This window comes from Palaemon carinicauda, chromosome 38 (genome assembly GCF_036898095.1).
Source record: "Palaemon carinicauda isolate YSFRI2023 chromosome 38, ASM3689809v2, whole genome shotgun sequence".
Lineage (NCBI taxonomy): Eukaryota > Metazoa > Arthropoda > Malacostraca > Decapoda > Palaemonidae > Palaemon > Palaemon carinicauda.
The window spans coordinates 43751968-43775982 of NC_090762.1; the positions used below are offsets into that span (position 1 = coordinate 43751968).

General features: G+C 43.3%; 1 protein-coding gene and 1 non-coding gene across 2 annotated transcripts in view; both read left to right on the forward strand.

The window, feature by feature from the left end:
* Nucleotides 1–24015, forward strand: part of LOC137630593 (dynein axonemal heavy chain 5-like) — a 429728-nt gene that overhangs the window by 156854 nt on the left and 248859 nt on the right. The window contains exons 23-24 of the mRNA XM_068362169.1: nucleotides 1516–1710; nucleotides 7142–7280. Coding sequence (XP_068218270.1) covers nucleotides 1516–1710; nucleotides 7142–7280 — 334 coding nt within the window. The remainder of the gene's footprint in view (nucleotides 1–1515; nucleotides 1711–7141; nucleotides 7281–24015) is intronic.
* LOC137630742 (5S ribosomal RNA) lies at nucleotides 17889–18007 on the forward strand. Its single transcript, XR_011041767.1, has one exon. It is a non-coding gene; the product is annotated as a 5S ribosomal RNA (ribosomal RNA).

Consider the following 24015-nt stretch of genomic DNA (forward strand, 5'->3'; position numbering starts at 1 on the left):
ATATATATATATATATATATATATATATATAAATATATATATATATATATATATATATATATATAAATATATATAAATATATATATATATATATATATATATATATATATATATATATATATATATATATATGTATATATATACATATATATATATATATATATATATATATATATATATATATATATATATATATATATATATATATATATACTGTATATATATATATATATATATATATATATATATATGTATATATATATATATATGTATGTATATATATATATATATATATATATATATATGTATATATATATATATATATATATATATATATATATATATATATATATATATATATATATATATATGTATGTATGTATGTGTGTATCTATACACCCATATGTGATGCACATATATGTAGCAGTGTAAGAATGGCTTAGTGATAAAGTGGATTAAAATACTCATGATAAAGTTGATACTTGACTATATCCCAGCATGTTCTCATGGTGAATTTGCTGCAGAGTTTTTTGCTAATAGTTTAATTTGAATACTTTATATCTTTTTTTTATATATGTTGCTCACCATTGGAGACTAATTTTCTCTTATAATTAGAATTATATGAGATTATTGAATAAGGAAGTTGCTAACACTTTCAGTTTTTATAAAATCAAAACATACGTTATTGAAGGTAGCGTTGCAAGTGGATGTAGCAAGTATATGAAATCTTGGGATTAAACTTAGCCTTGTACATACTCTCTGTTATTGCTGTTTGCAAGTGTAAATATTTGGTCCATTTCTGGAAAATATTTTTTCCAATTGTTTTTTCTTGATCATGGATTTTATTGTAAATATCACAAGTTCCTGTGTAGCTCCTGACCTTTTGTACAAATTTTTGTAGAATGTAGAGAAACTGATCTTTAACTTGTGTATATTACAGTAGTCCCACAATTTTTCTCTGTAGTTTCAGATCTCACAGGTTTTATCGCTCACTTCCTCTCACCTGACATTGATATCTTCCATATTTTTCTAGTTTTGGTAGATCAGCATTTTTATATACTATCATATCAAATGGATATTTCCCTGTCCTTATGACTCTTTTAAGGAAGTTGCCTCTCCAGTTGCATCTTTAGATTTTATTAAACTTTAATTTCATCTGATGTTTTTTAAATCTACAGATTTTGTATTATATTTATTATGGTACTTAATTATAAAGTTTATCTGTTATGATTACAACATATGATAAAAGAAAGCAAGCTAATCCAACCGATGTAACTTCATCTTCCTCAAGAGAGTTGTACAAAGGAGTGATACAGGGTTATATGTACACAACTTCGTAGACTGTCTTAATTGTAAATGCTTACTCCCTTTCTGCCCTCTTCTTTACTCTCAAAAATCCTGTACTACACGTCTGTGTGAATTATACATCTTACCTGGACGCCGACGGACATCGTATCTTGTGTCCCACTTTCAACTCAAAATGTCTCTGCTGTCACCGGATGATTCCTACATCAGAACCTTGGTTACCATGGCCGCCAAGAACTTCCTGAGAATTTGAAGATTCAGTTCCGAAATGTAGCCATGATGGTTCCAGACAGGCAGATTATCATTCGAGTCAAGCTCGCTTCCTGTGGTTTCCTTGAAAATATCACACTGGCTCGCAAGTTCTTCACCCTATATAAGTTATGCGAGGAACAACTCACAAAACAGGTAATAATTTTAGACAACTCCTGTTGTTAATTAGATTTCATTTTAATGAGATGTTATTAGATTTTGTCCACTGAAAATTCAACACAGAGCTTAAGTAACCAAGTTTCAAATTCTTTTATTATCTATGTTGGCTCAATTTGCAATGTCTTTGCCATTTATTAGAGAATCCATGGTTCAATCAAGGCACGGGATAGAAGTTTATTACTATCTTTGTTGATTAACACTAGTATTAAATGGACTTTAAAGTTCCCCTCGTTATTGAAGGACATGTTTGATGGACTTTTTATAGATAATTCTCATTGTTGATTAACACTAATCTTTATAGGGCATATTATGGATACTTTCATTGTTGATTAATGCATTTTTAATGGATGTTAAATATTCCCATATTGTTATTCATGGTGCTTAATATTTTTTTAAAGATTATCTAATTCCTGAGTAATATAGATTCAATTGGTTTGATGTAGATACAGTACTCTCATTATTGGTTAATGTTTAATGAGTTTCTTATGGATTAGCATTTTGGTATTGATTATTGGCTGTGATTTAATTATTGTAGGTGTTGATTAGTCTATTGTTTAATTGGATTTTTATAGAACACTTTCATTGTCATTCAACAGTTGTTTAATCAATTGTATGATTGACTTGTTGTAGGTAATCTTTTTATCAATATAGAATTTAATTGACATGTTATAGAATACTCTCATTGGTGATTAATACTGGTATTTAGAGGGCTTGTTATAGATTAATCTCATAAAATAAGGCTTCTTATTATTTTACTAGATTTTGCTAAAATTGTATGAAAATCAATTTGCATCCTCAAATCTACTTATTTGGATTTAGTGTTTTTTGGTCTCCAAGGACTTTCCTGCTTAAGGCTAGAACAGGGAATACAATCCAACATAAATAACAAAGAAATAGTCTCCCCTACTCTAGGGCTATTTTATCACTATGCAATACACATTATTATTATTATTATTATTATTATTATTATTATTATTATTATTATTATTATTATTATTATTACTTGCTGAGCAACAACCCAAGTTGGAAAAGCAGGATGTCATAAGCCCAGGGGCTCCAACATGAAAAAATAGCCCAGTGAGGAAAGGAAATAAGGAAATAAGGGATTTTGACGAAGGAAAAATCTATTTCTGGGAGGCAGTGGTGCTACCCAAGATTAATGTGAATAAGGGAGATCCATGAGTTCAGGCTCATTAGAACTCGCCACAGCACTTTAGTCGCTGAAATTCGTCTCCTTTGATGGATATCAAGCGCGGCATCTTAGAAAGGAACCAACCTCAAAATTGACTGCCAGCTTACAGATGCCACATCTAACCATCAACCATCATTCACAAATTTGGCTGTAGCATGGAATGTTCTATTTCTTACATTTTAGTTGATAAAGAAGACCAACATTAAGTAAAGTAAAATTATTATTATTATTATTATTATTATTATTATTATTATGTTAATTGCTAAGCTACAACCCTAGTTGAAAAAGCAGAATGCTATAAGGCCAGAGGCTCCAACAGGGAAAATAGCCCAGTGAGGAAAGGAAACAAGGAAAAATAAAGTATTTTAAAAACAGTAACATTATGATAAATATTTCCTATATAAACCATAAAAAGTTTAACAAAACAAGAGGAAAAGAATGAAGTTAGAATAGTATGACCAAGTGTACCCTTAAGCAAGAGAACTCTAACCCAAGACAGTGGAAGACCATGGTACAGAGGCTATGGCACTCCCCAAGACTAGAGAACAATGGTGGAATTTGGAGTGTCCTTCTCCTAGAAGAGCTACTTACCATAGCTAAAGAGTCTCTTCTACCCTTACCAATAGGAAAGTGGCCACTGGACAATTACAGTGTATTAGTTAACCCCTTGAGAGGAGAAGAACTATTTAGTAATCTAAGTGATATAAAGTGTATGAGGACAGAGGAGAATATGTAAAGAGTAGGCTAGACTGGTGTATGTGTAGGCAAAGGGAAAATGAAACGTAACCATAGAGAGGGTTCCAGTGTAGCACTGTCTAGCCAGTCAAAGGACCCCATAACTCTCTAGCGGTAGTATCTCAACGGGCAACTGGTGCCCTAGCCAACCTACTCTTAGTTACAGTATCTACTTTTCTAAATGCTTGTATGTTCCTTACTTTATAATTGTAGTTTACTGTCAAAGTTTGGGTTATTTTAATTGTCGGTGCCAGTCTTTGTAACTCAGATTTCATTAATTGGATGAGTGCCAATTATGTACAGTTAGTTATGAAATGTGAAGAAAAGTAACTTTGTGGCATCTATAACAACAGTTAAGTTAGCATAACCTTATTGGAGTTTGTCTTGGCATTTACAGTGGTAAATATTCATTACAGGTATAAGTAAATGCAATTACTTTACTGGCATAATGTAAAATGAATCCCTTCCGAGCCTACCTTCTCCACACCCATCTGTCGAGGACAGCTACCCGGTCATTGCAGAAGAAATCTTAGTCCAGGAACATCAAATGCATTGGCCATGTTGGTCATATCAGTCCCTCCCCCCTGATTACCCTGGTCCTTCATACAGATGCATCCCAGTCAGCTTTGGGAAGTCATTGAGAGGAGACCTTTAAGTTCACGAAGTCGTTTCCCTGGCATCATTTCACATAAATGTGTTGGAAATGGTGGATGCCCTATCCAGACTGTCAATTCTGGATACGAAATGAACCTTGGATCAGAGTTATTTACAGGAGAATCTAGAGCTAGTTCCAAATTGCCAAATAGACCTGTTTTGAACAAAAGAGAACCACAAACTTCCATTATATGTAGCTCTGAATTTTGACTCTCAAACAGGGGCAAGAGATGTTTTGAATATCGATTGGAACAGAGGATTGTCAATCTATCTGTTTCCTCGTAAGGGTTTGATCTCGAAGGCTTTGAATATCTTCCATGATTTTTTCAAGGACAGTTGTGATATTAGCACCACTTTGTCCTAACAATCCATTGTTTCCATTGCGTCAGTGTCTGAGACCAAGAATACATACCTGCTTTGGTCTGCACAGCAGTATCGGAAACTAGAAAGGCAGATTACCTTCATGTCATCCTTTCTCACCCAGAGCCTTCATGCTTTGATTCTCTTTCCCATATTTTCACAAAAGATTTCTCAGCTTGACCTATTTGATGAGCTGCAAGAGGTCTCCCTCCACAAGACAATACCAAGGTGAGTGGAAGACATGGATAGCTTTTCTAAGGGATCGGTCACCTTGTCTGATAACCGCAGACTTCTTGGCCTCCTTTCTGCTTTACCTCTTTCAGGAGAGGAGGCTCCAGTAAATAAGTATACTGTCATATAATTCAGGGTCAACAGAACCTCTCAAGCATGTTTTTGACGAGGATCTTGACTTGTACATTTTTCATAAGGTCACCCAGTCTTTTGCTTTTCATAAATAATCTCCACCCACTCCTGTGGCTCCATGGTCTCTAGATAGGGTTCTTGAGTTTTTGGATATGTGAAATAATTCCTCTCTCATCCATAAAGAACTTTAGCCTAAAGCCATATTTTGTAGCTTTATCCTTGTGTGCAAAAGTGTATGACCTATTGACCCGTTGAAAGGACCAAGAGTTCATTATGGTAATCCCCTGTCATCTAATTCTGACTTTGGGTCTCCTTTTTCTAGCTCAAACTGAAAAGCCTCTTCAGAGATGAGATCTGCTTTGCATCTCAGCTCTAGAGTCATGAGACTATAACCCCTGTCCTTTGTCGACTTTAAAATTGTATTTACAGAGATCCACGTCTTCAGAAGGTAGTTTGTTTTCAAATACCCAGCCCAGCAAGTCCCTCTCATCAGGCTATCCATATTTTGATGACCTCTTTGATTAAAAAAGCTGATTTTGTCTCCATTCCAAAAACCTATGATGTGAGAAAATTGACTCTTCAATAGCATTCTTTACTAATATGCAAGTGCAGGGTATCAAGAGTTTTACGAGTTGGTCTAGGCATATGGTGATTAAACACCACTTGAAACAAATCCAAGCAAAACAGCATTCATGTGTCTTTCTTGCCACATTTGTGACCCCTACAGGGGTAGTCTGGAGAGAAAGACTTACTTAATCAGGCCCTTCTGGAGAAGCAGAATAACAGAAATGTGGCAGCCAGTATTTTTCAGGTAACCCTTTTTGAGGTAAGAGTCAGACATGTTAGTTATTTTTCTTACTCATGGGAACATGTGAATGTGTTGTAAGCTGTGCTTGGTTGTATATATTTGTTCTGGAATGAGCATGAGTCTACTTATTGGCTTCACCATGCAAAGGGTTTGTATTCACCTCTGCCATCATTTGTTTGTTTGTGAGCAACTTTACACACAAACTACAATACCAATTTTGACCAAATTTGGAAGTCATGCTGGGTATGACCCAAGGATAAATCTGTAACATTTTTGGTAAATTACTCCAAACTATAAGTATGCAACAGTACTTTGAAAATAATTGCAATCTTAAGTAAATAGTAATTATTTTGTTACTTGGTGGGTATTTTGGGGGTATGACCCAAGGATAAATCCATTGGATTTTGTTTTGAAGGAAATACATCGAAGTACAAGTACGCAGTGGAGTTAAGAGCTTAATAAGACTGCTTGGCTTGGCAAAGGCATGCACTCTATTGAATGCCTATCCAGTACATACTATGGTATTCTGTCCTTGGAGACCACAAAGCACTTTAACCCAATAAATGGGGTTTTGATGAGGGAAAAACTTATTTTTGGGCAGGTGCTGTGTGGTTGCCAGGACCCTGCTTCCTCCCTAGTCTCATGCAGGGAAATGGATCAATTTTTCGTTAGCCTTTGATCGGAAATTGTGGTTGAGGGTTAGTTGTGGCGTCGGTAGGCCAGCAGTCAACTGAGAGGCTAGTTCCTTTAGATGTCATCGCACATGGCGTCACTCATAGGAGACAAATTTCAGCTACTGAAGTTCTGTAGTGAGTTGTAAGGAGCCTGAACTCATGGGTCTCCCTTGTACGCACTGATTCTGTGTTTTGCACTTGATTCACGGGCCTTAGAGCAGAAAGACTATTCTTTAGTCGCCAGTAAAATTATCTAGCGTTACACAAGAAAGTCTTGGAGACCGCATAGCACCTTTCCAAAAATATGTGTTTCCTTTGTCAAAACCCCTTGTTTTATTAGTAGATAGTATGATACTCTCCCAAAATTTTATATCTTAAAGGTACAGTAATTGACCATAATATTATATCTACAGTAAAAGACAGCAAGCTGTGAATTGGTTAGAAAATCTGTCAAGTTTTATTGATACCATCATTGTTCTTTAAGAAGTCATTTTTAAACTAAAATGAGAAATTATTCTTAGACTTAAAAGGGAAAAATTATTTCTCTTTCTGAATTGTAGTAATAAACTGAAAAAATAAAAGTCATGTAAATTACAGTAGATAACATTCATATCCATAAAGGTACACTATGATTTTGGGCTGCGTAATATCCTGTCTGTCCTGCGTACATTAGGAGCATCCAAGCGAGCTAACCCGAAGGACTCTGAGTCAACTATTGTCATGAGAGTCCTGAGAGACATGAATCTTTCAAAGCTTGTGGGTAAGTTTTGAATGATATTAGTGTACCAAAGTTTCAAACATGCACAGTTTTCAGTTTCAAATACAATCACTTGATGAGGGAAAAGGCAGTAACATTCAACATTTAATGTAACAAACCAAGATATTCTCAAAAAGAAAAGTGAAAATGAGCCCTAAAGTATGTATGGAACAAATTCTTTTGACAATGTTTTTGTCAAAAGATTTTAGATATGGTATGTACTATAGTATGTATGTTTTACCTTTGTTTCTCTGGACTCATCCATAATTGTTATAGATATTTTGCTCTAAATGTGGCTAATACAAATAACATAAATTTTTAATTGCCACCAGTCATCAGAATTCTGAATCTAGTTGGCAATCTTTATCAAATACTGTACTATAGCTACATGTAAGGGATGTATGAAAAAGCGTTTTGTTTATGCATCCGTATTTGTGGGTTTAGGTATATGATTGATGGAGAATTTTTTTATTCTGTATTTGTTCCGAAACTGGAATACAAACCAACGCTATTTATAGGGTTATACTTTAGGTGAAAGCTGAAAGGACAAGATATTAAAATTTAGAGAGGGTTAACTACCCATCCTGCTAGTAAGCAGGGGTAGCTTGCTACCACTCCCACTCACACACTTGTGATTGCGCCCTCTTTGCTTTTGGCTCAGATGGAGTGCGGTTGTCACCGACCTTCATCCTCTCCAAATTTTGGATTGCCATTAATTATAATAACCTTTGTGTTTTTTCTTTCAGTGTGTGTGTGCTGTATTCTCCTCTCGTCAGCGATAGCCCATCCTTCGGCATTCTTCTCACTGATCACACGAGTCGCGTAAGCCTTCGCCATCTCGGGAAATGCGTTTCGTTCATCCATCGAACCATCGTTCAGCTACACACCAGTGCCTTTTCAAACAATTGCATCACTCTCCAGTGGAACGCGTTCGCTCACCTGTTTTTGGGCTTCTTCAATGTGATTTGTTGCTCATCGGCTGGCCTTCACACCTAGCAACGTGTGAGTTTGTGTGAGTCGCCTTCTCAGCGATTGTCATCAAACCGACCTGCCTCTCGGGCAGTAACGATCGATCCTGCGTTACCACGGTATCGCTCTCCAACGCGGGAACACTCTCCCTCCCATTGTTCATCCAGCCATCGATCTTCGCGTTGTGAAGAAGAGGTTTCTTGTCGCTTCCAAAATACTTCAGCGTATACCACAACCTCTCGCAAGAGAGGATCTGCAACTGCAACAACCAAAACCTATGGTTGTGTCCTCCAAAGTTAGGGCGAGTAATGATCGTTTTCTGTCACCCCACTCCCTTCCCCGCAAATGTGTAGCGTCGCAACTGCTGGGGAAGGAGAGAGAGGACAAGTTTCAGGATTTCAGAATCCCTAAACTCCCAGCATTTAGAAGGGAATTAGTGTCTACAGCCCCTAAATTCTCAGCGTCGGTTGTGGAGACCCCTCAGAAGGACCATTCATCCTCTCTCCCTTCATGGGATCTGTCAGAGAGTGTATCGATAGGTAAGCAGCCGTGGTTCAACGCCTTAATTAGGGCGGTATCTCAAGCTTTTACCCCCATGCTTCCTTCGTGTACGTCAGAAGCTTCAGCGAGTCCAACTGAACTGGGACTTAGGACCATGACTGCTTCCTCCCCCCTGAAGGGGAAGAGAGGATCCCCTGATAAGGTCCCGTCAACGAGGGTCAAGCTGACCTTGATCAAGACGTACAGAATAAAAACCTGCCCTGAGGTTTCGCCATCACCTCGGCTCCTCAGTGCCTCGTCCACCATTTCTAGAGGTAATCAAAGGGAATAGTCAGTGTCGGACTCTCCCCTTCTGTCTCTGACGGGAAGAAACCAAGGAGAGAACATTGGCCCACTTTCAGCTCTTCGTTCTCTCCCTTCTGAGAAGGTCACGTCATCTGGGCCTTCTGCCTTAGAACCCCTATTCCCTCCAAGAAGGGAAACTAAGGACTCTAAGACCCTTCCCAAGTCCTCCTCCAGGACTTAGAACCTCTCTGAAGGTTCCAGGAGTGGAGTCAGTCTTCCAGTTGATAACTGCGACCCACCTCTGGGTGAGACCTTGGTGGTGGATGAAGGTCCCGCTGCCAGCCCAGCTTCGGACGAAGATCAGAGAGAGTCAGAATAGGCCTTTTGGCAGGTTCTGTCCATTATGAGGGCCCTTAATGGGTTACCAGATCAGGAAACAACCCCTCAAGAAGGCAAGGACACGGTCCTAGACCGTGCCTTGGGCGCCCAGAAGCCTCTGAAGGTCAGTGCAGCTTTGCAATGGTCCTGGGGGTTAAAGGGTGTCCGGCGCAAGATCACCTCCCAGTTGTCTTCCATCTCTGAATCCTTGCATTCCTCCTCGTCCCCCAAACCTTTCCCACCTTCAGGTACCAACCAGATGATATAACTATTATGGATGAGACCTTTTTGACTCTGTCACTCCACCACTGCTTGGAAGACCTAACCAAGAAAGTCTTTCTTGAGAGGCTCTCTTCGTTTCAGGTCTCATTCTCAGCGTCTGAGATCCTAAACCAAGAGAAGGTTATGAAGTACGCCATGCAGACTACTTCATGGCTGGATCATTGGTTGGGATCGGTAGGAATCCTGGTGCGAACCGAGGATTTCTCTAAGGATCGTACCAGGAAAGCCTTGGAGACCTTCCTTCTCTCGGGCACTCACACCATTGAGTTTCTGGTCCACCAGGTAGTGACTGGGCCAACACCATTCTGAAACAAAGGAATGCGGTGGCCGAGAGATGTCACCAGCAGGTTCCGAATGCTGAGATCACTAGGCTTTGAACCTCCTCCATGACGGGGTTCGTCCTCTTTGAGCCTAGGGACATTGAGCAGGCTGCGGAGAGGTGGAGAAAGTCCAACATGGACTCCCTCCTTCATAGGGCTCTTACAGCTCGGCCTTACAGACCACCAGCCCCTCCAAAGACCAGCTAAGAAAAATTGTCATTGAAGAAAATGGCAGCCATCCCCAAGTCTAAGGTGCCTAAGAACCCCTTTCCTGTTAAAGATGGGAAAGGCAGCAAGTTCACCCGTGGAGGCAAACACCAGAGAGGGGGCTGTAAAAACTGCAAACGCTAGGAGAGGTCATCCCCCTGTTCCTCCACTAGTAGGGGTATGCCTTCGAAGCTGCTGGACCAGGTAGATGCAGCTCGGGCCCAAACCCTGGACAGTCTCCGTGATTGGCTAAGTATATCGCGTCCAATTCATTTCATCTCTCCCTCCACTGACCAAGAATCCAGTGCTTGTGAACTCCTTTTCGATGAGATCAACAAAGGGCCGAAGTCCAGACCATGTTGGAGAAGGGCGCTCTCCAAGAGGCCCTCGACGGGTCCCCAGACTTCTTCAGTTGACTCTTTCTTGTGAAAAAGGCGTCTGGAGGCTGGAGACCAGTTATCGACCTCTCAGCTCTGAACAAGTTTATCGAACAGACTTTGTTCAGCGTGGAGACAGCAGACTAGCGATAAAACCACAGGACTTCATGTTTACGTTGGATCTGAAGGCTGCATACTTCCAGATTCCAATCCATCCATCTTCAAGGAAGTATCTGAGATTCAACATCTACAACAAGACATACCAGTTCAAGGGGCTATGTTCGGCCTTTCCACCACACCTCAGGTCTTCACAAGAGTGTTTGACCTAGTGTCATCCTGGGCTCACTGGTTCGGCATCTGTCTCTTTTGCTACCTGGATGACTAGCTGATCCTGTTAGACTCGGTGGCAACCCTTCTTCAGCACCGAGACAAACTTCTGAGGCTTTGCCAAGATCTGGGGATCATGGTAAACCTCGAAGTCGTCCCTGCTCCTCACTCAAAGACTGGTATATATGGGCATGGTATTAAACACCAATCTGCATAAAGCCTTCCCATCAGACGACAGGATAGCAAGGCTGATGAAAGTAGCTAGTCCTTTCCTCAGATGAGAAGAACTCCCAGCCCAGAAGTGGCTAAGTTTCCTCGGACACCTATCATCCTTGGCCTGTGTAGTTCCCAACGATCGCCTAAGGATTTGAGTGTGAAGTCCTATTGGAATCAGGCCTTTGATTCTCCGGACACTCTGATTCTCATGGTATCAGAGGGAAAGACTGATCTCGGATGGTGGTTGGCAAATGAGAATCTGTTGAAGGGTGTCTATCTTCTCGTCCCTCTTCCCGATCTGATGCTGTTCTTGGACACATCAAAGGAAGGGTGGGGGCCCACGTGCTGCACCACACAGCAACAACCTCTGATATATTTGTAGTGAGGTGGCCTTTGGTCAGAGTCTGAAAAGTACCTTAACACAAATCTCTTCAAGAGTTCCACCAGTTCCTGGTGTGGTACTCAATGGTGGTGATGAGCGACTTTCCCACCATTCTGTCTGATGAGAAGAGTACAGACAGACGTCGTTAATCGCATGTTTTTTTGCTTCGTGGTTTTTTGCTTTACGGTTTCGGTTTTTTGCGGCCAAGAAGGAGAAGAAAAAATAAATCATGATGATTGTTTACCCATTATTAAGAATTTTATTTCTAATAGTTGGCAACAGCATTGGGATGGCCAAGAACAATGCAGTACATATTAAATAAGTATTATCATAAATATTGCGATAAAGCTCAAACTGGGTGATTATTTCAAATAGCTTGCGCTCCTCTACACTGGGAGCTCTGTGCGCCACTACCTATTTCTACACCCAGCTGGTCCTAGCTCTCTCTCTGTACAGTGTGTCTCCATTTACAGTGGTAAAAAATCACAGCCATATTTGAAATAAACCGGATTTTGTTAAACTGTTGTTTCACTTAACTGTATCCAATAATAATGCATGTAATATTCACATTTTAATATCGTATTTATTATTAAAAACATAGCAAATTATAATTTTATGCATTGTTTACATTCTAATCAGCTGATCAAATTGCGTAGTCCAATATTATCCCACTGATTTGACCTTTCACTTTCACAGAATTACCTCACTGATATAACCTGCATGAATAGTATGATCTCGCCTTCACATTATTATTGTCCTTCACTTATTTTTATCATATCCTTAATCCTTTTCCCAATTCCTTCCCAAATCCCTTTCGTATTTATAATTAAAAATAGCGAATTATAATTGTATACATTGTTTACATTTAAATCGGCTGATCAACCCTGCTAAGTCTGTTGTCAACCTCAATTTTTGGATCAAGTAACTCCCTTATTATTAAGGCATGCTACCGAAGGATATTTTATATTTACTTAAAGAAACAATTATTACTTGATCTATCATTTTCCAATTAGCATATTAATGCCAATAATTTTATTTGAAATGTTTCTCTCATATTTTATTTACTTGTACTGTATGTTGAATCGCATAACGTGAACCAGAATTTCATTCGTGTTGCCGATGCACTATATTTTATAGTTTTTAGCTCTGTGATGCTTGATAATAAAGCCTCAATAGAGACTTACAAAAGAAACAGAGTTAATTTATTACACACACACACACACACACACACACACACACAGAAAGATAGAGAGAATATGAATGATTTGAAGTTTTTTGGCATTCTGACATCAAATAAGAGAGAACCAATGCTGTAATGCGTTATAAGAAAATTATGATAGATTATAACAAATCGGTGCTTTTATAATACTGTACTATATTAACTATATATAGTACATGTTTTGAATAAGTTAAGGAATAGTATACACAATACTTTTTATTATTGATTTGCTAAGACGACTCATAACCTACGCCACTACGCAACTTCTTATGTGTTGTCTCTTGCACAGTATGTTACTGTATACTCTCTACTTTTTTAAACAGAAATACAGCTTATTTTATAAACTAAAACCTTAATTATCTTGATAATATGTTTCTTTTAAATAAACAAACAAAAATAGTGCATTCAATTAATTTTCAACAGCTGATCTCTCTCTCTCTCTCTCTCTCTCTCTCTCTCTCTCTCTCTCTCTCTCTCTCTCTCTCTCTCTCTCTCTCTCTATTGCATTCTAGAAAATTACATTGTTCCGTAACCGAAATACAAACCACGCTATTTACATTGGGTTTACCTTTCAGCGTAGCTGAAATAGCGAGCCATTAGAATTTAATGAGGGTGTATTACCCCCCCGCGCTAGTTAGCAGGGGGGTAGGGGAATGGTAGCTAGCTACCCCTCCCCCCTCACACACCAGTGAACTACTTCACTTCACTTTTGGCTCGGACAATGGACAGACGTCTCTGTCTTTGTCCTCGCTTGGCAGCCATTGTTTGTTTTGTCTTTACTTAGTCACTTACTTTTCTTTTACTCAATATATATGTAAAAAAAATTTTGTGTTTATATATATATTTGAGTATAGAAATCAGTAAGTTTCCTTTTCAGAGTTTGTGCTTGTGTGTGTAGTGTTTGATATCTCCGTGGAGCCCTCGGCAGTTAGGCCACCATGGTGTAATTTCATGGGTCGCATCGAGTTTGATTACGGTTTTTCTCTCTCTCTCTCTTTGAGGGCGTTCACCCTTTTACTACGTTACTTTTACTACGTCTGAGTAGCTTCCTTCCCGTGTGGGTGGGGTTGCTATGCTGTACGTTTTGTCTCAATTAGTTTATGAATCTAATTGTATTTGTTGATTTTTCAGCTTTGTAGAATTCCTTTCGGGGTTTTCGTTTTTTCTTTAGTGTTCATTCATTTTTAAATTACATAATTACATAGTTACATAATTATAATTGTTATAATTCTGTGTTGGTTACAGCTCTCCTTCCGTGAGTGTAAGTGGTTGTGAGGGCACGTGCCTGTTGTGTAATTCATGTGTACCTTTCCCTTGGTATTCCTCTTCGGAGCCTTCCCGGGGGAATGAATGTTAACTAATGATTTTTGTTTTTATTTTTCACAGTTACCGATCTAGTTCGTTTCTGTAATGTGACAACGGAGTGAGCTGTCTTGTTGAGGCCTGGGGATTCGGCTGTTGCTGCCTCCCCTATAGATCTTCGTCAGGGGCGTGTCTCCTTCTAATGGAAGTACTCCCATGACGATTGACAGCTCTCCAGTTCATTTTAGAACACTCAGGAGGCTTGCCTCCTTGGGTGGGTAACTTTCCTTCTGAGGGAAGTTTTCCTGTCCAGGCTTGAGTTTTTCCCCTTTGGGGGGTTCTTCTCTTGCCTTTTTTTTCGTGCGACTATGCTCTTGGTGCTAAGCAGTTGCACCTGCAGTTACGCTCAAGGGGCTGGGCAACTGCAGGAGCCCCTCTTCGGAGGATCGCTCTTATTAGGTCACTGGCTGACTCGTCTCTTCTACGAAGTGTTTCTCTTTTGTTCGCGAGAGAGTACACTCATAGAGACTCCTCTTCGGAGGACTCTTCTGCTGTTGTTGCTGTTGGCCGCCTTCGCCGTAAGGCTCACCGTCCGCTACGTCGTAAGGGCCTCCCATCTCCCTATAAGGGTGCTAAGAGGCGCCTTTTTGAATCTCCGTATGCAGCCTGCAGCTCCTTCCTCTTTAGATCTCTCCGGGGATCGATCTGAAATGCCTTTTTGACCTTCCGCCCCTGGTGCAGATGGACAGCAGTCTGACCTCGTCTTCCGACGGACAACGGTCCCTTCGAAAGGGTTGCCTCCCACGGGGGTGCTTCCCTTGCGTGTCAGGGTTCCCCTGCACGCCCTTCTGCAGTGTTCTCTCCTGCTCGGTGTTAGCGCACAGGCGCTCTCCTGCTCAGTGTTAGCGCACAGACGCTCTCCTGCTCATCAGCATTTTCCTGATCGCTAGCGCTCTCCTGTTCGCCAGTGCTCTCCTGTTCGTCAGCGCTCTCCCGATGATCGTCGCTGCTGTTCCTGTTGGTTCCTGATACGCGCCCTGTGCGCCCACGTTCACCCGCGCAACCTAGAACTTCGGTTCAGGTCTTGGACAAGGACTCTTCTTCTACGCACAGGATTCCACGCGTTGCCCTCTGCTCGCCAGCGACCACAGACGCGTCAACGTTCGCCTGCTCGTCAGCGACCACAGACGCGTCAACGTTCGCCTGCTCGTCAGCGATCTCCTGCGCGTCAACGATCGCCATCAATCTGCCACGCGTGTCAGGTCCCCTGGACACCATCAGTAGCGATCTAGCCCTCGCCTGCTGTGGACGATCTCCGGTAGCTGAGTCTTGCCGTAGACCTTCCTCCTGCTCGCCAGCGCTCACCTTTACTTCTGTCCTTCTGTGCTCCAGCTTTCTTCAATTGCCAGAGCACATCTGCGCGCCCTTTTCTGCCACGCACCAATGGGCACCAACGGTTTTTTCTGACCGTCCAGGATTGCCTGATTGACAGCTCGCTTCAGTGCTCACCTTCTTGATGCACCTGCGCGCCTTCTGCTTACTGCGATGCGCGCAAACCATCCCTAGTCTCTTACGCGTTAGCGATCGCCTGCGCACTAGCGTTTTGTTAACGCACCACTGATCGCCAACGCGCCGTCGCTTGCCAACGCACCATCGCTTGCCGACGCGCCATCGCTTGCCAACGCGCCTTCACTCGCCTACGGGCCATCGTTCGCCAAGGTGCGCCATCGCTCGTCAACGCGCCATCGCCAGCCTACGCGCCATAGGTCTCCCAACCGCCTGCGCTCACCCGCGCGCCCACGTGCATGCGCGACCACACACCCACGTGCCCGCGCGACCGCACGCCCACGTGCCCACGCGACCGCACACATGCGCTTCAATGTTCGCCCGCACACAAACCAACGGTATTCCATCGCGCGGACCAACGGTGTTCCATCACGCGAACCAACGGTGTTCCATCACGCGAACCAACGGTGTTCCGTCGCGCGAACCGACGGTGTTCCATCGCGCGAACCGACGGTGTTCCATCGCGCGAGCCTACGGTGTTCCATCGCGCGAACGTCGGCTTGATTCCTGCAGTATCCATTGCTCGCCTACGGGTCATCGCTCGCCTGTGAACTTTCGGATTCCGACCACCAGCTCTCGCCCTTCCTACCACGCTCGCCCTCCTTCTGCGCTCCCTCGCGCACTTTCGTCTGCGCTCCTGCGTGCCCGCGCATGGGCGCTTCCACGTTCGGCCACACTCAAACCATTGATTTACCATCGCGCGCGCCAGGGCGATTGCGACCGAGATTCCCGTCGGGGTTTCGCGACATGGCCAGCCTGGCGAGTCTTCTGGAGCGTATTTCCAGAACACGGTCTTCACCCCGTAAATGCAGAGCATGGCACATGCAAGAGGAGGAAGAATCTTCAGGGAGGTCTGAGGAACATTCTTCTTTCCTGAACCTGGGTTAGCCCTTCCTCGTCATTCCCTGGAAGGGTCTTGCCAGGGAGCTTTCCGTTCGAGATTTCTCCGTCGTGCAAGGGGTGACTGGTTTAGCCCTTCCTCTTCTCCATCTCGTGGAAGGGGCTTACCAGGTCCTTTCCCTCCTCGGGTGCGACCCAAGGTTTTGTACAAGGAAGCTCCAGGAATATCATGGGTACTTTCCTCCTCTCGGGCTCAAGCACCTTAGCGTTTCGTCGCCAAGTTTTGTACTTGCGGGCAAGCTCGATGTTGGACGATCTATACGCAGTGACCGAGGACTTCCTCTCGGGTGTCTCATCGGTGGATGTCGACAAGCTCAGACACTCTTCCATCCTTGGGAAGAGCTTGTTTGTGCCCAAGGACAGAGACATGGACAGCGGTTGTGCGAAGGAAGTCGATTTCCGTTTTCACTCCTCCAAGGTGCTTTTTTCCAGACCCTGCAGGCCTCCAGCGCCTCTTCTTTCAGCCTCGTCGGCCTAAATTATCGGACCGGCTACGGCAGCTAAGACAAGGTGTCCAATAGCAGTCCCCTCCTGTCAGGGACAGGTAGCACGGGAGGCTCTCCCGGGGGGGGGCATAATCCTAGAGGGAGCGGCAGAGTTCACAAACTCTGGGATTGGCAACCCCCCCTTGCAGCTCTCACGCTGGGAGGATGCCTAAGGTTACTCATCCGGATAACAGCTTCCCGATGCCGATTCCTGCACGATCTCCGTGATCAGCCAAGGATATCCCGCCTCGCTCTTACCATCTCTCCGTCTCTGTCAGCGAATTCAGTGTCACTGAACCTCTATGCCATGGGGTCGGCAAGAGTTTTGCCCGTTTGGGCAGAATGATCCATGCCTTAAGAGAAGGTTCTCCATAGGGTCGTCGACGGCTTCATCCCTCGGCTTCTTCAGTCGATCCTTTCTCGTAGGAAAGCATCTGAGACGGGAATTCCGTCATCGACCTCTCAGCTCTGATTAAGTTTGTCGAACAAACTTCGTCCAGCGTGGAACAGCAGAATCGATCAGACTGGTAACGAGGCGGCAGGACTCCTTAGGCCCTGGATCGGAAGGACGGGTACTTCCAGTTTCCATTCCATCTATCTTCCAGGAAGCTCTTGGAATTCAGCCTATACTTAAGATGCGGTGTGGCGATCCCGCCGCGGCATGGCAGGTTTTTCCCCAGAGAACTCTCCCTGCTTTCCTCATGGCCGTTCAGGAGCAGGCTTCTGCCTCCTTCGCCTTTTGGAGGTCTGGTCAACTCCGGTAGGCTCGGGTTCGACCTTCTTCAACGCCGGGACAAGCTTCCGGGTCCTTACCATGAGTGAGGGATCATGGTAATTTGCTAGGAGCCTTCTCTACTTCTGCCTCAACATCTGGAGTATCTAGCCATGATATTGAGTCAACGGCCTTACCTCGTTGGAAACACCGCTTCTCGTCCGATCAGCGAAGTTAAGCAACATTGGGTCTGGTCAGTACTTGGATGGGTGACCGCCTGGGGATGCCAGATGCTGTTGCCTCCTTCTCCGAGCCTTCCCTTCAGTTGACTGAGGCAAGGCTGAGGAGAGTTGCAGTACCTGTTCTCAGTCAAGCAGAACTTTCAGCCCTACCTTGGAACGTTTTCTGGGTCTGTTTTTCTCATTGACCCGTCTAAAGTCCCGAACGGTCGCCTCAGGATTATTGTAGTTCCCTGTGGGGTGGCCCAAGTTCCGGTGGCATCAAAGCAACGATTAACCGGACTTTCTGGCCCCTATGGGACCAGCGGAACGTTTAGACCTGCAATGGGTGTTGACCTATGGAACCTCTTGATGGGAGTGGATATTTTCATCCTTTCCCCACATTTTTTATGCTGTTCTCGGACTTGTCAAAGAAAAGGATACCTCTCCATCATTCAGGCAGGCCTAGGGGCCATAGTCTAGCCCCTCTACAGATCCTACAGTTCCTGCGGAGTCACTCCGTGCGCGGCGACTTCATGGTACTGTTGTATTCCAACCAGCAAGGGACGCATTTTCATACCTTCGCATCTTGCAGTAGAGATACTGAGATGATCCGAGGTCCTCTCAATACCACTATCGGCTTGCTCATTCTGGGCAGAGGAATGTTCTCTCCGACCATCTGAGCAGAGCCTCGCAGATAGAGGGTACCTGGGGGTCTTTGGCCTTTAGTAACCAGCAAGTCCTGGCCTGAGGGACCTGATCGCGACAGCCTGGATCTTCAAGCTTCCGCTGTTCTTCCCCCCCAGTCTCAGACCCCAAGACTCTTTGGCAAGATGCTTTCCGGTGATGGTGGGACAACATCGACGCCTGCGTCTTCCCACCATTGTTGTCTGTTGAGAATGGGTCTCAACAAGACCAGGTTGTCTGTCAACCTTTCGATGTCCCTGAGAGCCCCACTGTGGCTATACGCGGAACGGTTTCCGGACCCTCTGCTTCCCCTGACGGAACTCCCGGGAGAGCTTCTCCCACGGCACAGGCTACTCAAACAACCTCACTACAACATCTTTCACGAGCCGTGGCATCGCTCCGGCTTCACGCCTGGAGACACTACGCCGCCTCCTCAAGAATAGACAACCCGCTACAGTCGCGGAGTGGAGATCGCGTCACCTGCAATAGTCATCCGCAGGGGTCTACCAGGCGAAGTGGAGAGTCTTCTGTGGTTGGTGTCGTGGGAGAGATACCTCTTCTCCAACAATAACGGACTTATTGCTTTTCGGCGGGAGGAAACTCCTTTCCGCTCTCGGCAGTGAAGCCTGTCGCTCAGCCTTTCCCTGGCCTTCAGGCTGAAAGGAATAGACTTTTTCCTTCCTGCTGGACCTTTCTTCACCGCATGCGAAGCTGCAAACGTCCCTGCCCCCAGTCGGAGTGAGACCTCCTCCATGGAGCATGGTTCGGACTTTTTAGTCCCTTAAGAGATCTCAAGAACTATTATGTCAGGCCTCTGATCGTATTCCGTCTTGGGGGATGGTGCTCATGCTCACTCTGGCCTTGGCCTGTGTGTAAGCAATCTTCTTGGTCTCGTATGACTCTGCCCTTTCTAAGGAATAGGGTAAGGCAACATTCAGGTTCGCTCCTGAGTTGTTTGCTAGACTCAGAATCTTGGGGTCCCGGCCCTTCGGTCGAACTTCTTCAAGATTTCGAGTCACCATTCTGTATCAGATGACCCAAACCTTCTCCTTCTTGCCAGTAAAGGAATCGAGGGGTTATCTTTGGGAACAGCTGCAGTTTGTCCTCACGTGCAGCCGGGTTGGGAGCACAGGAAGGACACAGGGGAGAGTCACCAGTATACCTCTTCAGCTCAGACTCAAGGACATTCATCTCGACCTGAATCCAGACCCTCCCCCGTCACGTCGCCCTACAGCATGATGTCGGATACATCGCAACGTCCCTCGCCTTCGAGTAGTACTACTCTGTGACGCAGGGGCTACAAGCTGGAGTCTGGAAGCGTCTAATGACCTTCGCAGCCCGCTTCCTGCAGGACGTGACCCACAGGAGTATCGATACGTTTCTATTGCTCTGTGGTGGCTACACAACAGCTGGTCTAACCTCAGGCTCCTTTTTGGACAGGTAGCAGAAGGTTGAGGACATTGTTATCAGGTTTTAGTCTGCATGAATGAAAAAAGTATGTCTGGCCCTTACTTCTTTCTTCATCGTCCCCTCTACTGGGGAAGCAGCATCTTGGTGTCTGCATAGCTAACCTCAAACCTCTGCAGGTAAACCATGCTTCCTTGTGCTCCGAGTATTGAGTCAATACTGTCGCGTCCCCCATACCCTGACGAGGTGGTATTGGGAACGTCCTAACCCAGAGTTCCTTCTGGAACTCCAGGTCAACTGCCTAGGACGGGTCACACTTCTTCCTTCACACACAAGCTTATGTAGGCCACACGTTTCCTTGCGGAGCAAGGAACTTGTGAGGTGCAGGGACTCCTTTTCTCGAGTGCGACTCACTCGGATTCTGGGTCCCCGGGTAAAGCCAAAGCCAGTATGGCTGGGGACTTTCCACCCTTCCTAAGGGGTAAGTCACCCAATGTAAATAGCGTGGTTTGTATTTTGGTTATGGAACAAATGACCAATTCGGAGATAATTTGTATTTTTCCTAACCCTACAAACCTTAGCTATTTACACATATTTGCCCGCCAGCCCTGTTCCCCAAGACAAGTCCTACCTCTAAGTGAAGTGAAGCAGTTCACCGGTGTGTGAGGGGGGGGGAGGGGTAGCTAGCTACCACTCCCCTAACCCCCTGCTAACTAGTGCGGGGGTAATACACCCTCGTTAAATTCTAATGGCTCGCCATTTCAGCTACGCCGAAAGGTAAACCCAATGTAAATAGCTAAGGTTTGTATGGTTAGGAAAAATACAAATTATCTCCGAATTTGTCATGTTATTTAAATAATTAATTGTGCTTTAATAAAACATTTATGTACTTTTGTTTTAAATTTTGGGTGTATTTTATCAATCTTAAGTACTTTGGATCCTGTGATCAGATTAGTTGATCTAATCACAGCACCCAAAATACTTATATTGATAAAACACACAAAATTTACAACAAAAGTACATAAATGTTTTATTAAAGCACAATGAACTATTTAAATGATAGTAATTTTCTGAAATGCAATAATGCATCCGAAACGCAATCGAATATTCGCACACACACACACAGATATTAACTGTTGAAAAGTAATCAAATACAGTACAATGTTTTTGTTTTATTTAAAAGAAACAATTGTTATTGAGATATTTAAGGTTTTAGTTTATAAAATAAGCTTTATTTCTGTTTTAAGAAATTATAGATATACAGTAACATACTGCACAAGAGACAACACCCAAGAAGTTGCCACGCTAAAGGGGTAGGCTACAGTCGTCTGAACCAAAACACCGAACATTTACACTAGGTACAGTTAAGCTGTACTGTAGTAATATTACTGTACTTATATTAATGTAATGTACACTACAGTATCAGTGAGTATTAGGTTACAGTACAGTATTACTAGATAGGAAGAACTTTTGCTAAGCAGAACAGTAAGGGGATGAGGATGACTCGGTAAATTTTACCTTAGCACAATACTGTACTGTAACATTACTGTGCCCAGTACGTACTGTACATCTGTGTAAATGTTCTGTACACTGTACATATGATTATAAACTGTTTTAGATACCAAATTAAAACTATTAGGCAGTATTTATTGTGTTAATCATCAGCTCAGGCACCTGCTTGTGGTAAGGGGCAGTGACTTTTTATATAAGGAGTTAGCCCACCCTAGTGTAACATTTATTCGCGAATTTTCACATATCTCGACTTTGTCTGTAACCTAACTATCATGAATAACGAGGCTTGACTGTACTCAACAAGACCAGAACATCAGGCAATCTTTCAATGACCTTCATAGCTCTGCTATGGCATCATGAGGAATGGTTTCCAGACCTCCTGCTGCTCCTGACGGAGCTCCCAAGAGAACTTCTTCCTCAACATAATCTACTCAGACAACCACATGGCAACATCTACCACAAGGCAGTAGCTTTGCTACGTCTTCACGCCTGGAGACTATTCAGCATCTCCTCACACAGAGGGGATTTTCGCAACAGGTTGCAAAAAAAAAAAATGTCTGGATATCTGCAGAAATCTTCAACCTCAGTCTACCAGGCGAAGTGGAATGTCTTCTGTGGTTGGGGTCGTAGAAGGGGTCTCAATTCACTTAATTCCACTATTCCATCAATAGTGAAGTTTCTCATTTATTTGTGTGAAGAAATGCATCTTTTAGTTTTAGTGGCTAAAGGCTATCGCTCAGACTTGAGTCTTGCCTTTAAACTGAAAGGATTGGACATTTCCTCATCGCTGGAACTTTCCGTCATACGAAGTTATTAACTTACGTGTCATCTGTCAGAAATGAGACCTCCCCCATGGAACGTGGTTCGAGTTTTTCGATCTTTAAAGAGACCTCCGTACAAACCATTACGCGAGGTAACAGATTGCCACCTGACTTGGAAGACAGTGTTCATACTCGCTTTGGCATCAGCCAAACGAGTCAGCGAACTTCATGGTCCCTCTTATGACGTCGCCCTTTCAATGGTATGGAGAGAGGTAAGCTTCAGCTTTGTCCCTGAGTTTGTTGCAGACTCAGAATCCAGGGGTTTCGGATCCTAGGTTTTTATCCTTCCAGATAACAAGTCTCCACTCTGTAACTGACGACCCAGATCAACTGTTACTGTGCCCAGTAAGGTGTTTGAGGCACTACCACAAGAGAACAGCATCAGCTCGGCTCAGAGTGTCCTCACTCTTCGTAAGCACGGGCAGAACCAAATGAAGGGTAATGAAGATCACAATCTCTGCATGGATTCGTAGTCATTGATTTTGCCCTGCATCCCGACCCTCCTCCAACACGTCCCAGAGCTCATGATGTCAGGGGCGTTGCTACGTCCCTGGCCTTGAAAAAGAACTACTCTGTGACGCATGTATTGCAATTGGGTGTGTGGAAATGCCTAACAATGTTCACCGCCCACTACCTGCAAGGTGTGACCCACAGGAACCTTGATACGTTCTCTATCGATCCTGTGGTGGCTGCACAACAGCTGGTTTAGTACTTCAAGCTCTTTATTGGATAAGTAGTAGAAGTTTGAGGGTATTTGTTACCTGGGTTTTAGTCTGAGTGAATGAAAAGGAATGTCTGGCTCTTTTACTTTCTTCATTTTCCCCTCTCTTGTGGAAATCACCATCCTGGAACCTCTGCAGGTAAACCATTGCTCCCTTGTGTAACCTAGTATTGTTCCAATACTGTTGTGTCCCCATACCCTGGCGAGGGGGTATTGGGATTGTCTTGGTCTCTTCAGTTATTTCCTATAAGACTCAGAATAACCTGGACAGTCACATTGCTAGTTTATCACCACATACAACTTGGGTAGGCCGTTGACCATGCTTAGCAGGTTTAGCGAGGTGTTAGGGTCTCCATATTGTTGCACAAAACTCTGCACAATAGGGACTACCCCAGGTAAGGTCAAAAAGCCAGATTGGCAGGGACATCCATCCTCCTGTGAATAGTTTGGTTTGTATTCCAATTACGGAAGAAATATCAAATTCGGAGGTAATTTGTATTTTTCCTTACGATACAAACCTTAGCTATTTATACATACTTGCCTGCCAACCCTGTCTCCCTTGAAGTCCTATATCCAAGCAAAGTGAGTGCAATCACAGGTGTGTGAGTGGGAGGGGCTTTCCCCCCCCCTCATTTAGCTGGATGGGTAGTTGACCCTTGCTAAATTTTAATGGCTTGTCTTTTCAGCTTTCGACAAAAGTAGCTAAGGTTTATATCGTTAGGAAAAATAAAAGTTATCTCCAAATTTGTCATGTTATGTATTTGTATGTCATTACTGTATAAGGTAATGATAAACTAGAGCATTGTGAAATACTTCACCAAAAAGATATCACAACTTTCTTGATATATTCAGTACTGTCAATTTTTTTTTCATGTAATTTCTTAAGTAAATTGGTAATAACACCAAGCATAGAAATGAAACCGAATGTTTGAAATATGTACATA